The following is a 16,636-nucleotide window of genomic DNA, read 5'->3' as shown; positions in this document are numbered from 1 at the left end:
TATATTATTTTTTTAAAACATAATGTAACGTATATTTTTTAAATACCTCATATGTTTTTCAAAGGAATATATATCAAAAAAAAAAACAATAAAACTTATTATTATAATTATGATTATTATTATTACTATTATTATTAATATTTTAAGAAACATATTATTCAAAATATTATATCTATATTTATATAATTTAAATTAAAACCAATAAGTATATTATTTCAATTCAGAATTATCTTCCTTAAAAAACCTATCATATTATATATAATGTTATTTATATTTATTTCATAATATATTTTATTATTTTTTTTAATTTTTTTTTATTAGAAATACTACTAATACAATGAATTCAAAAAATAGTCAACATATAACAAAATATAATAATTATACGTAATATAACAAATAGATACAATACATAAAAAAAATAATAAAAATATAAAAAATGCATGAAATAAATAAAAATAAAACACAATAAAAAAAAGAATAATGTATATTTTTTATTTTAATATAATAATACACTTTTTCTTTATTTTGCTTTGTAATTTTTATTATGTTGTTTTATTTAGTATAATATGTAGATATTTTTTGTTTTTATATATATATATTTATTTGATAATATGTATATATTTATGAGATATAATTTCATATATATTTCATAATTTATATTGTTCTTTTTAATTTTTTTTTAAGTGTTATTTGTTTCTATATTACGGTATGCATTGATTTATTATCATTATATTTTTATATATATTAAGTGGCAAAAAAAGAAAAAAAAAAAAAAAATTTGTTTATTAAATATTTTTTCTTCTGTAAAATGTTTTCCATTTTTGTTTATATTTATATTTATATATTTTTTTTTTTTTTTTTTTTTTTGGTTATTTTTTATATATATGAAAGTTGTATGATATATTTAAAATTTTTTTTTTTTTTTTTTTTTTGTTATTTTTTATATATATGAAATTTATATGATATATTTCAAATTTTTCTTTTTTTTTTTTTTTTTTTTTATTATTTTATATGTAAACACATTTAGGAAAAAAAAATTATAATAATAATTTTTATATATATATATATTTTTTTTTTTTTTTTTTTAATATAATAAAAAGTAAAAATTATAAAATAAAAAATAAAAATATTAAATTTTTAAAGTACTGTTATCACTAATAAAATTAATAGTTATACTGTTAATTACTACTTCTAATAATATTACTATTAATAGTAGTATTAATAACAATAATACAAATAGTAATATATTATTATATTCAATGCGTTTCCAATAGTTTATGTTTTTTAATTTAAATAATTTTAACTATTATTGTTATCATATTAAATATATATATATAATACAATATAATTATGATATATATATGTACATATATATAATATAATTTGTAACACTAAAAATTAAATACAAAAAAAAAAAAAAATACACAAACAAAAAATATAATATAACATGAACAATTAAAAAATATAACATAATACACAAATATAAAATATAATATAATACACAAATCAAATATAATATAACATCAACAAATAAAAAATTTAATATAATGCACACATAAAAAAAAAAAAAAAAAAAATCAAACATATATATATACATACATATATATATATTATATATCCCATACATCTGCTATAGGATATTTCTCTTTCACCAATTTGGTATTTACATCCATTTCAATTTGTACTTTGCTAGGTATATCCATAGCATTACTATCCACAGTTGATACATCATGATCATTTACATCATAATAAATATCATCTTGCACATCATAATAAGGTTCATTATATTTATCCAGATCTTCCAAGATAGTATCCATATTAGTAAATTCCTTCTTTGGTTTTCCATCATCCATATCTATCTGTATAGAAACATCAGTATTTAACGTTTTGTTACTATCACTAGTGTGAATGTTACCACTATGTGTCTCATTTTCCCACTCTTCTTTTAATTTGGCTAACCGCTCATTATCATTTTTCAACTTCTCGCACATATCTCTATGTCTATCTAACCATTTATGGAATAGTTCCAGTTGGTTGTGGATGGGGTCACTATTTGTTAGTTTGGCAACACTATGTATACTTGTTTGTTTCACATGATTTGTACCAAATAATTCATTTTCTTTTCTTTTCAATATTTCATCATATATATCAATAGGTTGATTACCACTATTTAATGAATCATTAATTAAATCTATACCACTATATGGAACTTTTGTACCACTTAATGAATCACGGTTACTACTACTTGGATATATACCACTATTATTACTCATATCGTAATTGTATTCTTCTCCAGTATATAAATCCCTATCATGAATAGACATAATAAAAGGTTTTTCTTCCACATTATGACGTGACGTGGTAGTAATATTGGTATTTGTTGAACTATTTCCACTTTTATAATCATTTGGTACATCATTTGGTTGTTCACTTTGTAGATATTGTGATATAAATTCATCTTTCAATGTATTCCATTCATCATCAGTAATGGGTGGTGGTGTATCACTAGGTGTTTTTGGTATATCACTAGGTGTATTTGGTGTATCGCTAGGTATACCATCATTTTGTATATCATTTTGTGTATCACTAGGTGTGTTTTTACCACTAGCTGTTGTGTTGTTACCACTAGGTTCTAGTACCACTTCTATCAACGTTTTATATTTAGGACTACCAGGAACATATATATCATTTATATCCATCTCTTCATACTCACTTTCGGAAGATGAAGTAATATCACTATAATGATCGGTGTAACCACTATCTGTTCCACTATCTCCTTCAAGGTAAATGTACCGTTTGCCTCTGTATTTACCACTAGTATAAGGTATATATCTATTGGGTGAAAGTTTTGTCGGCATACCATAATCACTTTTGGGGATATTAATGACACGCAAAAGATCAATAGTAGATTTGGTTTTTTTCTAAAATAATAAAAGAGGTATGTATGTATATGTAGGTTTGTATATGTATGTAGGTATATGTGTATGTATATAATATATGTATATATATATGTGTATATGTATGTGTATGAATAAAATATTTTTTTTTTTTTTTTTTTTTTAATTTTTTTATTTTTTTTTTTTATTTTATTTTTTTCAATTTTTTTTTTTTATTTTTTTTTTTTAATTTTTTTTTTTTATTTTTTTTTTTTTAATTTTTTTATTTTTTAATTTTTATTTTTTTTATTATATATATATTTTTTTTTTAACATTTTTTTAATTTTCTTTTATTTTATTTCTAATAAATTTTTTTTATAATCATTATTTTTATTAATATAATTTTTTTTTAATTTTTTTTGATAAAATTTTTCATTTTTTATTTTATAAAAATTTTTATTTTTATTTTAATTTTAATTTTCATTATTTTAAAAATTTCTTTCATTTTTTTTTATTTTATGATATATATTTTTTTTTTAACATTTTATTTTTCTTTTTTTGTTTTTATTTTATTTCTAATAAATTTTTTTTTATAATCATTTTTTTTATATATAAAATTTTTTTTAATTTTTTTTTGATAATATTTTTCATTTTTTATTTTATCAAAATTTATATTTTTATTATAATTTTTATTATTTTTAAAATATTTTTCTCCTTTTTTTTTTTTTTTTTTTTATTTTAATAAATTTGTTTTTATATTTCTTTTTTCTTTTTTTCTTTTTTTTCATTTTTTTCTTTTTCAATATAAATACATATATATAAAATATATATAAAACACATACATATACAGAAATATATATATATATATACATATATATATCAAAAAACACCCACACGTAAACATATCCCCCACACATATATATTCTCTTTTACCTTCAAAAATAAAAGCGCAATCGAAGTCAAGGCCAATGCAATACCAAACGGGATAGTAGTTTTTAATATATCGCTGGTATTATCACTTGGGAGTGGTTGTGCCGGGACTTCTGGTGTTGATGTAGGCGCCGCAGGTTTGGGTGGGCGTTCTGGTCCAGGTGGAAGTTCCTCTGGTGCTGGTGCAGGGGCTTTTTCCTGTGGGGATTCAGGTGGAGGTGGAGCTGGGGGACTACCTTGGTCTCCACTACCACTAACTTCTTCTTCTTCCTCGGATCGACTATCTTCCTTTTCACCATTACCTCCTGTATCACTATCAGGAGTAACTGCTTTATCACAATCGCCTTCTTCTTTCTCTTTTTGTTCTTCAACATCTCCACAAATTGCTGGCGCTTTATTTCCCACTTTTTCTTTTCCCACTGTGTTTTGTTCATCTTCTTCAAGGAGTTCCTCTTCCTCATCATCAGGGGGGGTGGATCCTTCACACGGTTGTTGTGGGTTGCCACTATTTTGGTGTTTCTGTTCACACTTTTTTGCTTCTTTTTCAAGTTTATCCAGCAAACATACAACCACATCTCTTCTTTCAACATCTTTTTTTTGTGAGCTATTAGGGCCATTACAATGAATTGACCTCTCGAACGCATTTAAATCATCACAAGGTTTTACAGCTTTGTTAACTTCATTATAAAACTGTGGGTCCTCCAAAAAACTTTTCACTTTGTAATCATCTGATCCACCTGCATTTTTATATTGCTCAAGGTAACGCTTTCTTATTTTTGGCCATTCTTTCTCTTTCTCTTCTACCCATTTTTTCACACAATCACAATTTTCTTTACATCCTTTAAAACATTTCTGTTCTTTTCCTTTTCCATTTTCTATACATGGCTTTAATTTTTTTTGAATTCTATTATAATCCTCAAAAAAATATTCTAACCACCGTTTAAACAACGTTCTAATTAATACATTTTTTTTATCATGTATATGCTTATTAAAATTTTTCAAAACACATACATCTACATCACGAAATTTACCACATTTCCATACATCTTCTCTAATACCTTTAAAAATATTTGCATCTTTACACGAACTTTTTAAATCTTCTGGAATCTCATTTTTACCGTTATCACTGACAAGCATATCAATATTTCCATTAAGATCGTTCATTTTTTCAATTTCTTCTGCAGTAACCGTTTCTCCATTGCATTCCCCTTTTGTAGGATCGCCATTACAAACTCCATTTTTACATTTAATTTCTATTAAAGAACATGGTTTACAATTTTCTGCAGGTCTAAATGTTACATTTGGTTGTCTAAAATTTAATTTATCCTCTTCATTCCCATTTCCATTATCCTCTCCACTATCTTTTTTACATGATCCTAACTTTTGTAAAAATCCTGCAGCGTTCTCTTCTAGTTTTCCACAAACTCCATTAACACCACCCTTATTATTTCCATTTACGCAGTTTTTTTTTTGTTGTTCTTCATATGCATTTTCTTGTTCCTCAAATTCGATTTTTTTTCTTTCTATCCATTTTCTATAAGAACTACAACACGTGGCACAACTAGAACCATTGAAATCCTCCAAAAATACATCCTTATTTGTAACTTTTTTTTCACAGTCAAAACCGTCCCCATCATTAGATCTATTGGTATTTTCATCACCACGACAATCCACTTTAATTTGTGCCAGTCGTTTTGCCCTCTCTCTACAAAATGTTTCACCCCATTCTTCAAGGTAACGGAAATAAGGGGGGCGTTTGATGAAGGAGTCAAGGGTGGTGGGTTTGTTTTCACTAGTGGATGAGGGGGGTTTGGAGTTGGGGGATTCGTTGGGGCCTCTGGGGCCGCCAGTACCACTATTTTCCTCGAGTTTTACATCGGTGTATTTGTATTTGCTTTCGTATGTGCCTTTTTGGGTTGCGGCTGTGCTGCCAAAAAATTTGTTGTACACATCACTATCCTTTTCTATTTGTTTTTCGCCACCACTACCACTTGTCTCTTTATAGGTTAAGGCACATATCATCCCTTCCCAAATATGTGGTGCGTTTTCTTTCCACCAGGTTTTAGCGTCATTGCCACTAGTTGAAGGGGTTTTGACACTATTTGAAAAATGCTTTTCTATAGCACCTTTTATTTCCTTTTCTCTTTCATGCAATTCTTTATCACCACTAAGTATGTCGTTGTAACCATTCTTATTGTCTTTATCACCACTAAATAATATATCTTTGTAGTCTGCTAATGTATAAAACATCTGACGCAAGAAATCATCAGGTATTTCACCTTTTTTTAATTTTTCATACAGATCATTTGGGACGGGTGATGTATATACTACCATATTTCGTCCGTTTTTTTCTTTATCCTCTTTTTCTTTATCCACTTTATACTTGTGCCATAAAAAGAAAGTTTCAACTGCTGCAGACTCAATAAACGCCTGGCGGAGGAGCTGAGACGACTCTGTCGTCGAGGTCGACGACGCGGCGCCACCTGGTGACACTGCCACCTGTGTGTTACCACCACTCGCCTGTGGTTGTGTCACAGTAACTGGTTGTGCTGCCTCACCACTACCTTGTGACGCCGCCGTGTTACCACCACCTGCCAATCTCGTTAGTGGTGTGACATATAATCGTCGCCTCCTGGGTGGCACACAAATACTACCACTACTACCAGTGGGTTCACCACTACCACGTGTGGTTGGTACACATTTCCAATTGGGGAATTTTTCCTTACCATATTGGTACTTTTGTTTACATGCTTCATTGAGAGCAGTGTTGTCGCCATTAGTAAATAGTGTTTTTACTATTTCACATGGCTTCACGTTGTCCACTTCCTCTTTTGGTTGCTTCTCCTCCCCCTTCCTGTCCGTGTCTTCTTTGGTCTCCTTTGCCGTTTCCACTGTCTCATCCGTGTTGTCCTTTGCCTTTTCCTCTTCCACCTGGTCTTCCGGGTCTTTCGAATCGAGGTCGTCGACTTCGATATTGAGATCGCGAGGGGTGATTTCGTCGTCGTTGTCGGCGTCATCGTCTTCGTCGTCGACTTCGCCGGCACCAGCATCAGGTCGTGGGCTGTCTTCCTCGTCCTCAGCACGTGGCTGTCCAGTTTTTGCAACGCCTTCTTCGGCGGATTGCTGTGGTGGTTTGCAGTCTTGTTTGCGTTTTTGTAGGCAGTTATTGGCTTCTTGCAATTCCTGCTGTAAGAACTTGGTTATCGAATTATTTTGTTTTGTAACCCTTGATATATTTTCTTGATTTTTTTTAATTATTTCTTCCATTTTTTGTACGGGCTTTTCTTTTGGATGAGCTTCTTTAATAATTGGGAAATATGATAAATCCAAAACCCATTCAAGAGTTTTATAAGGAGTAAGACCTTTACCAAAATCTTCTTTCTCATAGTGGGCTTTCACTTGTTGCCATTCTTTCGTTTTTCGTACACCCCATTTTTGAAAACAATCACAAGGCTTTTTACATACATTTTTACATGTGGATTTATCACCATTGTTTATGCAATTTTTATATTCTTTCCTCCAATCTATCGAATCTTTTAACATTTCAGTAACCCAACGCCAAAAAAGTGAGTTAAATGACACAATTTCCAGTTGTGTTCTATTTTTTTTGTCATTTTTTAGTACACAATAATCCTTATCACCACCACCAATACTGTTCTCCTTATTTTTATCATAATAACATTTCCATGTTTTCTCTTGAATATTATTTTTCTTAGCACCATTACCACACAAACCTCCTAGTTTCTCCACCATAGTTTGTCCTCCTTTATCCTTCACAAGTAACTTAATTTCATTACTTTCATTATCATCAAAGTTTCTGATTTGTTGATCTCTACATTCCTTTTCAGGCTTCGGTTTCCATGGTGGACTATCATTTTCCAATCCACACAAAGGACATGCTTGACAATATTTTGTATGAGAAAATATGTCATCAAGATTTTCATTAAAATTAACATCAGTTTTTTCTTCCACTTCAGGGTGTTTTTTGCATATTGCTTCATCATTTAATTTTTTTAAAAATTTGTCGACACTTCCATAGGTTTGTTGCAGTTTACTATAAAAATCACCTACATACAAATTATTAATAGGACCATTTGACGTTTCTTTTGTTGTTGTTCCGTTTTTTCCATATGCTTTTTTTATTTCTTTATCATATTTGTTTTTTTGTTTTTCGAATTCTTTTTTTTGGTTATCTATCCAGTGCACAAAATGATCACATGAAGAGTAACATTCAATACAATCGTGTTCATACTTGTACTTGTTTTTTCCTCTAGCTGTTTGCGTACAATCAAATCCATTAAGATCACAATATAGTTTCTTACCATCTTTATGTTTTTCACGACATTTGTTTTTAGCATTTTGTAATTTATGTTTCCTTAATCTACAAAAGTCTTCGGCCCATTCCTCGAACCACCGAAGATACTGCGGCACGTAGTCAAAATATGTGGGAACACTAAAATCGATACATCGGCATTTACCTTGAGTCGGAGTTTTTCCTCCAGAACACACTGTTTTTATAAAATAATCAGCATCCCTTGGCGCACTACACCTTATAGCTTTCCATACTGTTTCTCGATTAGCAGTCCACCAATCTTCTCTTAATTGAAAAAAATCTGGATCATTTCCGTAGCGTTCTTCTATGCCATTCGTCTTCCCATTCTTCAATCCTTCATGTATTTTCCCGAAAATTGTTTTCAAATTCTCTTCTAATTTATCCTTTCCATTATTACCACGATACAGATCTTTTCCTCGTATAATGTCTCCTATATCTGCAAAACTTCGTGCCAACATAGTACATAATTGAGAACTATCATTAGTTTCTTTATATTTATCATGATCACCTCTTATTGAGTCCCCTTCATGTAGGGCTGCAAGACACACATCGGCTAATAATGTGTCATTATTAATTTTACCATAATTATTGATATTTTCCAAATTTCTAACGCATAAATTTAATCGTCGAAACGGAGCGCAGGCTCCACCATTACTACCTTTTATTTTACTATCATCACATTCACCACCACTTACTTCAGAAAAACGCTTTTCTGTTCCATTTCTACAAGGATACTCTTTATTTCCACCCTTGGTAACATTAGTATGCCATTGATATTTAAGTTCACATGTATTTCCTGGTGTTTGTTGGCCCGCTGGAGCTTTCTCAAATGTTGCTTTTAATAAACTTCCTTTCAATTGACTTCTATATTGTTCTGCATTTTTTTTTGCTTTTTCGTGCACTATTTTCCCTATCCTATCAAATATATGTTTAGCAGTTGTATCCTCAATACCCCTTAACTCCTCCTCAGGATCTAATGTCCTAACCATTGTACCGACAACATGATGTCATACATACGTGGTTTATATCGTGGCATACATGGTTTGGTGGTGTGGTGTGGTGTGGGGTGATTGTATGTATTTATGTTATGGGAGTATTGTGATATGGTAGAATAATAATAATAGTATTGTGTTGAAATATATATATATATATAAGTATTGTATATATATTTGTATATATATAGTAATTATAATAGTAGTAATATTATAATATTACAATATATATTAGGAAATAATATTTCATATGTTTGTATATAATAATTATTAGTTTTATATATATATTTTTAAAAAAAATTTATATTAATACTTTTATAATAAATTTAAATATTCTAACAAAAAAAAAAACAACAATTACATTTTATGAAAAATATTATATTTCATGTATTCCTTTATTTTTATATTTAATTTTATATATTATTTTCTTATGTTTTTTATATTTTCTAAAATTATATATGAGAAAAAAAAAAAATACGAAAGTACATACATATAAAAACATACAACATGTTTCTATATTTAATTATAAACCTTAATATATATTTTTTTTTTTTTCGCCTTATTTTAATTAATTATATATATATTTTAGAGATAACAACAGAGGCAAATATCTTCTTCCGTTTCTCTCTATCCATACTATCTATCATATATCTACATAAAAAAAATATATATGCATATATATATATATATATTTATATTTTTCATTATATTAAAAATAATACATTATAAATATAATATTTTTTATTCTTATTTTTTTTCATAATGTAGTTTATAATATATTATATAATATATGACATATCCTGTAATATAACGTAGATATAAGATCGAGAACAAGAACAAGAACGTATCGATATAGAAATAAAAAAAATATATATATTTGGTAACAAGGAGATAAAAAAAAATTATTATATTATTAATTATAATAATTTTTATATTTAGTGTTTTATATAAAATATATAAATATATATATACATATATATATAAGCATACGTATTCCTCCAACATAAATATATACAAGAGCATACGTATTCCTCCAACATAAATATATACAAGAGCATACGTATTCTTGATACCATTAATAGAAATATATACAAAAAGAATACGTATTCTTAAACCCAAAATATACATATATTTATATAATAATTCTCGGCTACTGCATGTGTCCGTGCACGATTTCGATTTTTTGGGTATCTTCCATTTCGATTTTCATATTTTTCGCACTTACATTGCTATGGATTTCGTTACTTCCATATTTTAATATAGGCTTTATCTCCTAATTCTACTTTGGATTATTATTTCTTGGTCCTTATGACACTGTAATATGAATATCACATATGTATGAAATTACCTTGATGAACAGATATGTTCTTTAATATTGTACTTCCATATACATATACATATATATATTTATACTTGCATGGCGGATGTATATATACTTATCATATATAATTAGGTACAATATATAGATCCTCACGTTCTATGAGAATACAGATCTTTATATAGTAGCACTAGTTCCTTTACATATATAACAATAAAACCATATGAGATACAAAACATACATAAATATGTAAACAAAATATATACCTAATCCATAATTATAGATATAATACATATATAAACCCTAACCCCTAAAGTTATACCCTTAACCCTGGTACATGGGAACCCAAAAAATTTTTAAACCCAAAAAAGTATATCCTTAACCCTGGTATATGGGAACCCTAAAGACTAGGTCCTTATTTTTTTTAAGACTAGGTCCTTTTATTTTGAGACTAGATCCTTTTTTTTAAGACTAGGTCCATTTTATTTTAAGACTACATCCACTTTTTTTAAGACTAGGTCCTCTTTTTTGAGCCGGACCTAGATCCACTATTTTTTTTTTTTGAGACCAAAAAAATTTTTTTTTTTTTTTTTTTTTTTTTTTCTTTTTTTTAAAACGTACATTTGTTTTTCCTATTTTTAAGACATAGAAAAAAAAAATTTTTTTTTTTTTTTTTTTTTTTTTTTTTTTTTCTTTTTTTTAAAACGTACATTTGTTTTTCCTATTTTTAAGATTTAAAAAAAATTTTTTTTTTTTTTTTTTTTTTTTTTTGAGACAAGACCTAGATCCTAAAATTTTTTATAAATCGCACCTAGTTGCACCAAAATAGAAATTCGCACCTAGTTGCACCAAAGTAAAAATTCGCACCAACATGCACACAATTTTAATGCGCACCTAGTTGCACGAAAATAAAATTTCGCACCACCATGCACAATAAGTCGCACCACTATGCACAATAAGTCGCACCACCATGCACAATAAAGTCGCACCAACATGCACACAATTTTTTTGACCACTGGGTTTATGGTAGCTCCACTATTTTTTGAACACTTGGTTTTAGGTAAAAGCACCACTATTTTGTGAAGAACCACCACTTGTGTGGTATGACCACCACATGTGTTGTATTACCACGAACCAGTGTTTATCTAACACTTGGTTTAAGGTAGCTCCACTATTTTTTTGAACACTTGGTTTTAGGTAAAAGCACCACATGTGAGAAAACACCACTTGTGTGGTATGACCACCACATGTGTTGTATTACCACGAAGCAGTGTTTATCTAACACATCGTTTAGATCCACTATTTTTTTGAAGGTGCACCATAGGTGCACTATTTTTTAAGACCTATATTCGTACCTATAGGACATAAATTAGTAAGCTTAAGACCTAAGTTAGTGACCTTACGATTTATATTCGTACCTATAGGACCTAACTTAGTAAGCTTAGGACCTATATTAGGTATATTAGGGCCTACGTTAGTTACTTTAAGACCTATATTACCTACATTAGGACCTACATTAAGTATCTCTGGACCTACTTTCATGATCTTAGGACCTACATTAGGTATCTCTGGACGTACTTTCATTACCTTAGGACCTATATTAGTTAATTTAAGACCTATATTACCTACATTAGGTATCTCTGGACCTACTTTCATGATCTTAAGACCTATATTAGTTAACGCAAGACCTATATTACCTACATTAGGACCTACATTAGGTATCTCTGGATCTACTTTCATTATCTTAAGACCTATATTAGTTAACCTAAGACCTAGGTTAGTTTCTTAAGACCTATATTAGTTATGTTAGGACCTACATTAAGTATCTCTGGACCTACTTTCATGATGTTAGGACCTATATTAGTTAACCTAAGAACTATGTTACCTACATTAGGTATCTCTGGACCTACTTTCATGATCTTAGGACCTATATTAGTTAATTTAAGACCTATATTACCTACATTAGGTATCTCTGGACCTACTTTCATGATCTTAGGACCTATATTAGTTAACCTAAGAACTATGTTACCTACATTAGGTATCTCTGGACCTACTTTCATGATCTTAGGATCTAGATTAGTTAACCTAAGACCTAGGTTAGTTTATTAAGACCTATATTACTTATATTAGGACCTACATTAGTTATCTCTGGATCTACTTTCATGATCTTAGGACCTATATTAGGTATATTAGGGCCTACGTTAGTTACTTTAAGACCTATATTAGCTACATTAGGACCTACATTAGGTATCTCTGGACCTACTTTCATGATATTAGGACCTATATTAGTTAACCTAAGACCTACGTTACTGTAGTTAGGTCCTAACTTAGTGATATTAGGACCTATATTAGTTACATTACGACCTAAGTTAGTACCTTAATGACTTAGGTTAGTAATTGTATGACCTTAGTTAGTTACGTTAAGACCTTAGTTACTGACGTTAAGACCTATGTTAGTTAAGTTAAGACCTCAATTAATGAAAGTAAGACCTTAGTTAGTGAAAGTAAGACCTATGTTAGTCAAGTTAAGACATATGTTAGCTAAGTTAAGACCTAAGTTAGTTACGTTAAGACCTAAGTTAGTAAAAGTAAGACCTAAGTTAGAAGAAGTATGACCTAAGTTAGTAATTGTATGACCTTAGTTAGTTACGTTAAGACCTTAGTTACTGACGTTAAGACCTATGTTAGTTAAGTTAAGACCTTAGTTAGTAGAAGTGTGACCTTAGTTAGTTAACTTAAGACCTATGTTAGTCAAGTTAAGACATATGTTAGCTAAGTTAAGACCTTAGTTAGTTACGTTAAGACCTTAGTTAAGTTAAGACCTAAGTTAGTTATGTTAAGACCTAAGTTAGTTAAGTTAAGACCTTAGTTAGTTATGTTAAAACCTAAGTTACTAATCGTAGAACCAGAGTTAGTAATGTTAACACATATATAAGCCCTTGTCTGACCTTAGTTAGTTAACTTAAGACCTTAGTTAGTTGAAATTAAGACCTAAGTTAGATGACTTAAGACCTATATTAGTGAAAGTAAGGTCTGAGTTAGTTAACATAAGAGCTATGTTAGCTAAGTTAAGACCTAATTTAGTTAAGTTAAGACCTATGTTAGTCAAGTTAGGACCTATGTTAGTCATGTTAAGACCTTAGTTAGTTAAGTTAAGACCTACGTTAGTAAAAGTAAGACCTTAGTTCGTTAAAGTAAGAACTTAGTTAGTCAAGTTAAGACGTATATCAGTGAACGTAAGACCTTAGTTAGTGAAAGTAAGACCTTAGTTAAGTTATGTACTATGTTAGTCCAAGTATGACCTTAGTTAGTTAACTTAAGACCTATGTTAGTCAAGTTAAGACCTATAATTGTTGAAGTATTACCTTTATTACTTAATTTAAGATCTAAGTTAGTAAATGTAAGACCTAAGTTAGTTAAGGAAAGATCTACGTTAGTCCAAGTATGACCTTAGTTAGTCAAGTTAAGACCTAAGTTAGTAATAGTAGGACCAGAGTTAGTTAACATAAGACCTAGGTTAGTCGAAGTATGACCTTACTTAGTTATGTTAAGACCATAGTTAGTTAACTTAAGACCTATATTAGTGCAGGTAAGACCTAAGTTAGTAGAAGTAAGACCTAAGTTAGTAATCGCAGAACCAGAGTTAGTTAAGTTAAGACCTATGTTAGTCAAGTTAAGACCTCAATTAGTGAAAGTAAGACTTAGGTTAGTAAAAGAAGGACCTCACTTAGTGAAAGTAAGACCTATGTTAGTCGAAGTCTGACCTTAGTTAGTCAACGTAAGACCTTAGTTAGTCGAAGTAAGACCTATGTTAGTTGAGTTAAGACCTTAGTTAGTCGAAGTATGACCTATGTTAGTCAAGTTAAGACCTATGTTAGTTAAGTTAAGACCTTACTAAGTTACGTTAAGACCTTAGTTAGTCGAAGTATGACCTTAGTTAGTGAAAGTAAGACTTAGGTTAGTGAAGTTATGTACTATGTTAGTGAAAGTAAGACCTATGTTAGTGAAGGTAAGACGTACATTAGTAATGTTAGGACCTAAGTTAGTTACCTTAAGACCTACATTACTTACCTGAAGACCTACATTACTTACCTAAGACCTACATTACTTACATAAAGGCCTACATTACTTACCTGAAGACCTACATTACTTACCTTAAGACCTACATTACTTACCATATGACCTACGTTAGTGATAATAGGACCTATATTAGTTACCATAAGACCTACATTACTTACCTAAGACCTACATTACTTACCTTAAGACCTACATTACTTACCTTAAGACCTATATGACTTACCTAAGACCTACATTATTTACCTTAAGACGTGTGTTAGTAATATTAAGACCTACACAACTTACCTTAAGACCTAAGTTAGTAACCATAAGACCTAAGTTAGTAATCATGAGATCTATATTTGTTAAATTAAGACCAAACTTAGTACCTTAATGACTTATGTTAGTTACGTTAAGACCTATATAACTTATGTTAGGACCTATGTTGGTTAAGTTAAGACCTATAGTACTTATATTAGGACCTATACTATTTATGTTAGGACCTATATTTATTAAGTCAAGACCTAAATTAGTTACCTTAAGACCTATATATTAGTTACCTTACGACCTAAGTTAGTACCTTAATGACTTAGGTTAGTAATCTTATGACCTATATTAGTTAAGTTAGGACCTAAGTTACTAAACATAAGACCTATATGAGTGAGAGTAAGACCTTAGTTAGTAACCATAAGACCTATATGAGTGAGAGAAGGGCCTTAGTTAGTAACCTTAAGACCTATATTAGTTAAATTATGACCTCACTTAGGCAAAGTAAGACTTAAGTTAGTAATAGTAGGACCAGAGTTAGTTAAGATAAGTCCTATGTTAGTTATGATAGGACCTATATTAGTGAAAGTAAGATCTATGTTAGCTAAGTTAAGACCTAAGTTACTAATCATAAGATCTAAGTTAGTAATCATAAGACCTATATCAGTGAAAGTAAGACCCAAGTTAGTACCTTAATGACTTAGCTTAGTAATTTTATGACCTATATTAGTTAAGTTAAGACCTAAGTTAGTACCTTAATTACTTAAGTCAGTAATATTAAGACCTATATTAGTGAAGGTAAGACCTAAGTTAGTTAAGTTAAGACCTACATTACTAATGTTAGGACTTATGTTAGTCAAATTAGGACCTAAGTTAGTAATCATAAGACCTATATCAGTGAATGTAAGACCTTAGTTAGTCGAAGTATGACCTTAGTTACTGAATTTAAGACCTAAGTTAGTAAAAGTAATACCTAAGTTAGTGAAAGTAAGACATATATCAGTAAAGGTAAGACCTTAGTTAGTTACCATAAGACTTATATGAGTGAAAGTCAGACCTACATTACTAATGTTAGGACCTATGTTAGTTAAATTAGGACCTACATTAGGTATCTCTGGATCTACTTTCATGATCTTAGGACCTCTATTAGTTAACCTAAGAACTATGTTACCTACATTAGGTATCTCTGGATCTATATTAGTTATATTAGGACCTATGTTCGTTAAGCTAAGACCTAGTTTAGTTTATTAAGACCTATATTAGTTATGTTAGGACCTACTTTCATGATCTTAGGACCTATATTAGGTATTTTTGGACCTACTTTCATGATATTAAGACCTATATTAGTTACCTTAAGACCTACATTACTTACCTAAGACGAACATTACTTACGTAAGACCTATATGATTACCTAAGACCTACATTACTTACCTTAAGACCTACATTACTTACCTGACGACCTACGTTACTTACCTTAAGACCTATATGATTACTTAAGACCTACATTACTTACCGTGAGACCTAAGTTAGTCACCTTAAGACCTATTTTAGTAACCATAAGACCTAAGTTAGTAATCATGAGATCTATATTTGTTAAATTAAGACCAAACTTAGTACCTTAATGACTTATGTTAGTTACCTTATGACCTATATTAGTAATAGTAAGACCTAGTTTACTTATACTAAGACTTATATTACTTATTTGAATGCCTACTTTTGTGAAAGTAAGAGCTACATTAGTACAATTAAGACCTATGTTAGTACCTACATGACCTAAATTAGTAAGCTTAAGAGCAATATCAGTAAGAGTAAGACCTCAGTTAGTAACCATAAGACCTATATCAGTGAGAATAAGACGTTACTT

The 16,636-nt window shown here is 29.4% G+C and overlaps 1 protein-coding gene across 1 annotated transcript; it reads right to left on the bottom strand.

The window, feature by feature from the left end:
* Positions 1 to 1,610: 1,610 nt before the first annotated feature.
* Positions 1,611 to 9,128, bottom strand: PF3D7_0300100 (erythrocyte membrane protein 1, PfEMP1; the record flags this gene model as incomplete). The annotated part of the gene is made up of 2 exons (XM_001351044.1): positions 1,611 to 2,921; positions 3,810 to 9,128. 2 exons carry the CDS (start codon positions 9,126 to 9,128, stop codon positions 1,611 to 1,613), a joined length of 6,630 nt encoding a protein of 2,209 aa, XP_001351080.1.
* Between the last annotated feature and the right edge of the window lie 7,508 nt (positions 9,129 to 16,636).

The sequence above is a fragment of the Plasmodium falciparum genome (assembly GCF_000002765.6).
Source record: "Plasmodium falciparum 3D7 genome assembly, chromosome: 3".
NCBI lineage: Eukaryota > Apicomplexa > Aconoidasida > Haemosporida > Plasmodiidae > Plasmodium > Plasmodium falciparum.
The sequence above is the reverse complement of the archived record's forward strand: the minus strand, read 5'-3'. Positions and strand labels throughout refer to the sequence as shown.